The following is an 8,005-nucleotide window of genomic DNA, read 5'->3' as shown; positions in this document are numbered from 1 at the left end:
CTGCAATGGCGCTTGTGTCATTTAAATATCCGTACTTCCTGAACATTGCTGGTGAAAAACCCCAGCCTCGCGAACGTGAGCCAACGGACTCTGCTTTGCTATGGCTCACTTGGGCACGTAATCGTGAGTCGCACTTTGTGCTTGGCTCGAACTTGATATTAGCTACCGCAGAGGGCGTGAAAGGAGGTTTGGATTACATGCGGTGCACGTAGTATTGTGTGGATGAATGTTATGCTTGCAAGACGAATATCAAAGCTTGTTCGCATGGAAAATACATCCTCGCTGCTCGTGTGACTTGTACGTTTCTTAGCTGAGATAGTAAATTAGCTGTGTCGCGGTGCCTTGGTTGAAAAGAAAGGTTCGCTGCAATTGCAATTGTTTTCTACAGTTCGTGGAACTGAACATTTTCTACAGTTCGTGGAACTGAAATGAAAATTTACCTTTGTTCTATAAAAGTGATTTCCCCCTGTATGTCTTAGGGTTCAACAAGTGACAGTTATCGCCCGACTTGCTTGAAGTTTTTCCCATCGTTTAACAATGAGAGGTAACCCTGTCATCTTGTCTTTTAGTTGTTGTTATTGTTGTTTTTGTTATGATTTATGATTATTAATAGCCATTCGTGAATGCCTCGTGCAAACCGTTAATCATATCCATCGAATATCTGCTCATACGGCTTGTTGTGTTGTGATATTTCAGGTCGACCAAGGAAAATACAAAAAAAGAAAGCGACTATGACATCAAGACAAAAACGGAACCCTTGCCCCATTTCCCCCCAGGCTGCAGAAGAAGCGAGTCCTGTGTCAGGCAGTGATGTCTACACCGACAGTCAGTCCACTTTATGTTCTTTACGATGCACCCCAAAAAGATGCACGAGAGGGCCAAGAAAAACACAAGAAGCATTCCACACCGACAGTCTGGCCACTGTGTGTTCCTTCGGAAGCACCCCCAAAAAATGCAGGGGACGGCCAAGAAAAACACCGGAAGCCTTCCGTACATCCACACCTTTGCATAGGTTGTCCACCGAACGACTGCCCAACATTTTTGACATGCGCTCTGAAGAAGAGGATGGGAAGGATAAGGTATTTCATAATACATGTTCATGAGGCTATATACATTTGGCCACTCTCCAGTGTGTGCTAATTCTGTACACTGATCTTTTAGCACTACATTGGCATTCCAAACAGTGTGGATAAACAGTCTTCTACATTTGTGAGCAGCACTCTTTGTACACGGATCATTTTATGTAATATAATGCTTTCCATGAAAAATATACACCGACCTACCAAAAGAAAAGCAATCGGTAATTAGTGATAATACTTAAAACTTTTTTTTTTAACTGTTAGTGTAACTATGTAGCTCCACTCAAGTTTCTGTTGCTAAGCAATTCCCAAGCCCAATAACGATTCATGTGTTCAGGTGTTAAAATTAATCGATTATCATGGTAATTGACAACTATTTTAGAGCCACTGTTAAAATTGTCCAAATCCTCTGATTTGAGTCTCGGCATTAATTGTTCTCTGATTTTTTTTTTTTTTTTGTTGTTCATGAAAGCAGACTGAATACGTTAAAAATTTTAAAAGGTTGCCGAGTGAGTACATCAATCTTTGTTGTTGTTTTTTTAAAATCACTAAACAGTGCCAAACAACAATAATTGGTTAATAAACAGGATTTGATGAAGTATTTGTAACTACTTACTTTACTGCTTCTTTGGTAACTGAGGGCAGAAGGTGCCATGCCCTGGCGAATGCATCAAGTCTGAAACTTCTGAACCTCAGCAAGGAAAGGGGCATTGGAAATGTTGAAATAACGCTGAACATTATTTTTCGCAACATTGTGCCACAGAAATCAGAGGTTGAATCACCATGCGACACGCCAAGGTCTGAGAACAGGAAGAGGAGCATAGAGGCTGCCCAATCCAGACGACTTAGAAAAAAACTACCAGTGACGCAAACCACTTCTTCTCCAGCAAAACGCCGCTGTTCTAAGAACCTGAAATATAGGGTTATCACTCCTTCATCATCTGAACCCTCACGACCAAGATTCGAACTAAAGGAAGGTATCCATCGCAATATTGATGTTCACAAAATTTGACCTCGGATGAATGAGGTCATCAACTCATCCTTTATGCTGTTTCCATAAAGGTAATTAATGCGAACTTTATCATTTGGTGTGCTTCTATCCTTTCCCCATCATCTTCTCAACCTTCAACAAGATGAGTCTTTGCTGTCGTCAGATCTGTCAACTGAGTTAAGTGACCACAAGGAACAGATGCCTCTTCTTTCTTTCCCGGAGGATGAGGAGAGTGTTGATGAAGAGGAGCTGCCAAGTTTCTTGATGCAGACGAGTAAGATTTGTGCGACTGTATGCACCATAAATAACTGCATTGTTTACCTTGAGAATTTAATGTCTTCTAGGACCACTGTCTATCACAGAGGGAGTTTTTGTGTGGTGCAAATTTAGACGCTTTCCTACATGGCCAGCGTTGGTGAGTGCAGAACTATGCATGTGGCTCATTTATTTGTCACGGTTCTTAAGGGCCTATTCATACCTTACAAGTCGGCATGTCCGCATCCACCCCAAGTGCGAAAGTCAGGTTGCTCTTTAGGTTGATATTTCAAGGGGGAATGTCATGGCATCATCAGAATAATTGATAATTGCCATGTCATAGAATTCTGTCACGGAAGAGATTCATTCATTGCATCTTGGAAAAAAAAGCAGAGGTGTCATTGATTTCATTGTAACTAAAAAAAACGACATGGCATAAGCTATGGCTCAAAACACTCCTTGAAACAAGAGTTGAGAACATTCAGAGAAAGATTCTATCATCCCATTCCAAATATTGGGTTTAAAAAATGGGTCAAATATTATATAAACCTGCACAATTTAATGAATAAACGCTGTATCCAGTGTCTTCTTTTATATTAGATGTTATTCGATTGTGTACGTAATGCAAGCACATGTGCATTTTATCCTACTTGAATTAGCTACTACATTAGCTTTGCCATTATCTGGGTTAGTTTTCGTTTTCATTTTGCTGTAATAGTGCAGATACTGAACCGGTCGTCTTTCTGACTACTTCTACATGTAAAAATAATTTCATACTGTGATTCGATAACTTGGCCAGCCAGTCAAGAACCTGACTGCAAGTTCAAAGTAGAATAAATGTACTGTTCAAAAAGTGTGTCGAAAATCTGCTGGAGCAAAAGTTCCTGACTGATAGTTGTTTCCCCCCCCCCCCCCCCCCCCCTACAGGTCAAGCAAGTAAATCGTAAGGCAAAAAAGGCCAGCATTATTTTCATTGATGATCAGATAAGTCGACAAAAACGGGGGTAGAAGTTACCTACTACTACAACTATCTTTTTTGGTTACTGTCAGTGTGTGTCCGAAGCCCAATATTAAATGTCATGTCATTTTTGTACAAGGGTCATTGTGGCTCTGAAATCCCTGAAGCCTTTTGACTGTGAAGGAGCTAATGAGCTGGCGGTAGGAACGTAACACTGTACTGTAATACACATGATTTACATCCACACTGGTGACAAATGTTTCTAATGCAAACTGCGTCATAGGCTGAAGCCAAAGAAGAATGGGCCACTAAGATGAAGTGGTCCCTGGAGCTTATAACCGACTACCGAATACGCATCGGTAACTGTTTGTATTTTGTAGTTTGAGTGTCATCAAAATTTCCATAGATGAATACCTCTTCTTTTTTGCCTCTTTGTAGCTTGTGGCTCGTTTTGTGGTTCCTTCCTCGAGTACTTTGATCATGGCATTAGTGAGTATACACACACACACACACACACACTTGCATGGTAAATAATTGACTGGAAACCTACATTCGCTGATCCTTCATGACAGACGAGATCTACAAGAGGCAAAACACCTAGATTACATTTCCTGTACCCATTGTGCTCAAATGTCTGTTGCTTAAAATATTAAAATACCGCCACATAGACGCTTTTAGTTTTCCTGACTGTAACGTTTCCCTAGTGTGGGTCGGCATTAAAAGGGAAGTTGAGTCAACAATTTTCTTGATAGAATTATGGTCTGTGCGGCCCCCACTAGTCCAAACGCATTATTCTGATGAATATTACTTTTATAGAATTAAACAGCAAAATCCATGCATTTTACACACCTCGCAGGGCAGCCAATTTTATATTATTTTTTAATACTCGCTGTCGAGTGAAAATGACATCACAGTGCCAAAGGGTTTAAATTGTTCTGTTATATCACTTGTAATTTGCATACACGATCAATAAAGAGGCTGCAGAGGTCAGGTGTCAGTTGAGGAGCGCGCACAGAATGGCTTCGTAGAAAACTGCCGGCAGAAAAGACAATCTCTTCCTAAGTCTGTTCAACTGTCCGAGCGAACATCTCTGACACAGACTTAAAGGCAAAGTTATGTGGTTGTCTTATTAAATAGACAATGCAAAATTTACCGTGTTATGTTTACTTTGGCAGCAAGCTATAACTGGTAGTGGCACTAAAACGGTTGGAAGCCTTTTTAAAATGTTATTTTCAGCAGGTACAGGCTCCAGCATGCCCATGACCCTTGTGAGGATAAGCGAATTAGAAAGTGGATGGATGGATGGATTTTTTTTTTTATTGTTTACATGCATGAGGTTCCTCTAATTTCACAGGCTACATATTGTGTGAGAGGAACATGATTATGCCCAAAAAAAAAACCACATCTAGACTTTTCGTTACAGCTCTTACAATGGAAATCATTCCATTGTGCAGGTATACTTCATGCCTGGTGAATGTAAGTATTCCTTTCGCTGTTGTCCTGATGAGTCTTTGCCCTCGTTCAGGTAATCCAGTGAGGAACAAGTCCCCGCAGGGCTCCTCGAAGCAACTCGCCATCGCTGGTGATTCGCTGATGGAGGGAGAGGGTCAGTGGGAGAATCCCAAAGAAGATTGTGAGGAGCAGCAGCAGGAGGAGGTCAACAAGTGTGCCAAGCGGCTGCTGCCAGATCGGACCCAAGCTGCACATAACCGTGCCAACGAAAAGCTTGTGCACTTTGTAATCAAACAGCGCATGGTGGAAGGACGCCTGCTGGTATGATTTGAGTTTGGATTTTTAGCAAAACCTTGGAGAGCTTTTATTTTATTTTTTTACCTTCCTCAATTGTGGTTCACTGTTAGCACCCCCGCTGTAGTTTTTTTTTTTTCCTGTTCGATATCAGCGACATACGTAATGTTTTTAAAATGGGGATGTTTTTGTAATCCTGCTTAGAAACTGCGATTAGTACTTGGCAGAGGTAGCTAACACTTGAACACGGTTTCCACCCTCCCTTAGGCTGTGATCCGAGGTCAGGTGCAATCGAGGTGGCTCCGCTACTTCCAGAGATCTGACAATAGATTTTTTGGAGTGGAGACTTACCTGGAAGATAACACGCAGTTAGACAAAATGTACTGTTATCTCACCGAGCTCTACGAGACTGCTGTGCCCATACTGCCAGGCAAGCCTGTGGCTCAATACATGGAGCGCATCCCGTTTGTTTTGGATGTGCTCCTTCCCGAGGTATGTCAAACTGCTGTAGCCAATTAGTAGTTTGAATATTTGTTGTAATACATTAAAGAATGTTTTACAGGCTATCACATACGCCATTGCTGGGATGGACAATATCTCTATAAAGAAGGCAGAAGAAAAATACCTGAAAGGACGTTGTTTAAGTAACAGGTAAAGATCACATGCACATTTGAAGGGGGAGGAAAAAAGTTCTGATTCTGACTAATTTGTTTTCTTCTCTCATTGTAGGGAAATACAAGACTATGAGTTGATGATTGAGCGGCTCTGTATGAGAAAATCCTAGCAGCTGAACACAATGCTTTGTTTCAATTCCAACAGACGTCTGAGTGGATGTAATCAAATTGAATCAACATTCCTATAGACTATCTTAAATCTGTTTTACTAATCCTTCTCAAGGCAGTCTTAAAATGGTCCGGCATCAGGAACCTCTCACTGCAAGTGTAAAATCTGTCACAGCTAACAGGCGCAGCCAAAGCCTATAACCTATCATACACTATGCTCATCCTCATGAACAATAATGAAATAATTAATACTTCATAATTTTGATTGTACAGTTGACTTATTTAATCATTGCTTTGTTTTACATTTACACCTAAAGTCTCCAGGACTGCTCAATAAAAGCATTACATTGACCCTGAATGGTGTTTGAACTTATACTTTAATTGAACTTAACCAAGAATTGCTCTCTGGACAAAATTGAGAAAACCTTCACATCTGCAGCATCAAACATGTTTGGAATAAGATAATAAGAAAAGAAATCCTTTATTAGTCTCCCAATGGAGAAGTTCCCAATTCACAGCAGCAAAGTTATGAAAGGAAGAAGTAGAAGAACAAAATATAGGAACTGCTGGAAAAGCAGCCACTCTCGTAGCGCCATCTTGAAGTCAAAATAACACAACACATAAACACACAGTCGTGACATCTTAAACACTTTTCCTGCAACACTTTGTTGTTTGAAGCAGTTATAGATGAAAGAGGAGAGGATCAAAGTGTCCTTTCACCAGTGGATCAGAGACGTCTTGCTGAAAATGTGCAGACGTCTGCTACAAGCTAAGTTTTGAAAGCAAACACGAAGCTCTAGCGTCCATTGACGAAAAGAGATTGGCTCACATCTCCTGTCCCACGTAATCCGCTTCAACTCCAAGCCGCGACTCCCAGTTCCACATCCGCATCGGCGCTCTGCGCTGACGCTCCTCTCTTCTTATCGTCGGCTCCTCAGCCTTGCATCCATCCAGCCGCAGACCGTCCAACAGCACCGATCTCTCTGCTGAACAGAGCGGGGCTGTGTAAAATGCTGCCCATTACAGGCGCCAAAAAACCCACAAGCGCCCCAGAGTTGTCCAGCAATGACAGTCAAATGGCACCAATATTCCTCCCAATCAAAAATAGTGCTGGTATATCCATGCTGCCGAGAAGGCGCAACCACCAAGCACCAAGTCTCCTCCTTGATGAATGTCGTGGCCAAAAAATGCTGAAAAACAATCCACATCCGGTCCACACGATGCAACAACAAACACAAAGTGACAAAACAAACACAAAAAAAAAAACAAGGCTCATGAGAGCACTTGCCGACAGTTGCCTACTCGGGCGCCATCTTGGACTTTAGAGAATGAGCATGAACAAAGAGATTGTTTAGAGATTGTTGTTTAATGTCAGTGACAGTAGAAATGATTGTCAGGCCAAAAGCTATGTCAAAATTCACCCAACAAATCTGTACTATTGGTCATTCCCTGTTTGTGTGTTGACAAATTGCTGACCAATCTAAAGTCATGCTCTCTTGGATGATGCAGGGTTAATGGCTCAACAGACATGCCATTACACTTTGCTGTTGTGTTCCTAAAAAAATAATGATTTGAAGTGACAACAGAAAAAGAGATGGTCTGCATACCTGTCAACTTTTCGGAGCGCCAACCTGTATAAACTACCAAAAAAATCCTTATAACATACCAAAGCATTTTATATGTCAAAATAACGGCAACCCCCCCCCCCCCACACGAAATTTTCAATGATATTTATTGTAGATCTCCATAATACAATGTCTGGTTAATGTCTAATCATCATTCTACTTAGTGGCATTACTGTGTTCAGAGTTGTATTCCTGCGTTACTTTTTTCACCAACTCCAAATGCTGACCCATCGGCTCGAAGTTACAGCATCCATTCATATTTACTTTGGAAATGAAAGCATTCGAGTAGACTAGCACCATTCTGGGCAAAGGCAAACGGAACTACCTGTTAGGGGGGAAAAAACCCCGGAAATTGTCAGAATCCGTATGATTTGTGCGATACGGCCATATAGTAAGATTCACCACAAAATCCGTATGAACTATGGCTAAACCGTATGAGTTGACAGGTATGGGTCTGTCGGTGTGACTCAGAATCATCACCTGAGAGTCTCTTGGCTCAAAAGGGTCTTGACCCAATTCTTCCAACAAATTTACTTACTAAGATACAATTGTTCAATAGATTCAAATTT

At 41.3% G+C, this 8,005-nt stretch overlaps 1 protein-coding gene across 3 annotated transcripts; it reads left to right on the top strand.

Moving 5' to 3' along the window:
• On the top strand, window positions 1–6,169 carry LOC147207757 (PWWP domain-containing DNA repair factor 3A). Of its 3 annotated transcripts, none has more exons than XM_086107249.1 (14): window positions 1–123; window positions 480–544; window positions 697–1,079; window positions 1,843–2,056; window positions 2,213–2,344; window positions 2,415–2,485; window positions 3,253–3,329; window positions 3,423–3,483; window positions 3,567–3,642; window positions 3,722–3,772; window positions 4,809–5,056; window positions 5,297–5,521; window positions 5,592–5,680; window positions 5,759–6,169. In XM_086107249.1, the coding sequence occupies exons 2-14, from the start codon at window positions 538–540 to the stop codon at window positions 5,811–5,813; spliced, it is 1,689 nt and encodes a 562-aa protein (XP_085963375.1). In that variant the 5' UTR covers window positions 1–123; window positions 480–537; the 3' UTR covers window positions 5,814–6,169. The 3 variants fall into 3 exon arrangements, with proteins under 3 accessions (XP_085963375.1, XP_085963376.1, XP_085963377.1); XM_086107250.1 differs by having other exon boundaries at window positions 38–358; XM_086107251.1 differs by having other exon boundaries at window positions 43–186.
• Window positions 6,170–8,005: the final 1,836 nt, after the last annotated feature.

This window comes from Hippocampus guttulatus, chromosome 3 (assembly GCF_054856545.1).
Source record: "Hippocampus guttulatus isolate MCC_2025c chromosome 3, RoL_Hgut_1.0, whole genome shotgun sequence".
In the NCBI taxonomy this organism is placed as follows: Eukaryota; Metazoa; Chordata; class Actinopteri; order Syngnathiformes; family Syngnathidae; genus Hippocampus; species Hippocampus guttulatus.
The sequence above is the reverse complement of the archived record's forward strand: the minus strand, read 5'-3'. Positions and strand labels throughout refer to the sequence as shown.

Coding starts and splice junctions, on each gene's coding strand:
- LOC147207757 (XM_086107249.1), top strand. Junction 5,522..5,591: donor TGGATGTGCTCCTTCCCGAG/GTATGTCAAACT, acceptor AATGTTTTACAG/GCTATCACATACGCCATTGC. Junction 5,681..5,758: donor GGACGTTGTTTAAGTAACAG/GTAAAGATCACA, acceptor CTCTCATTGTAG/GGAAATACAAGACTATGAGT.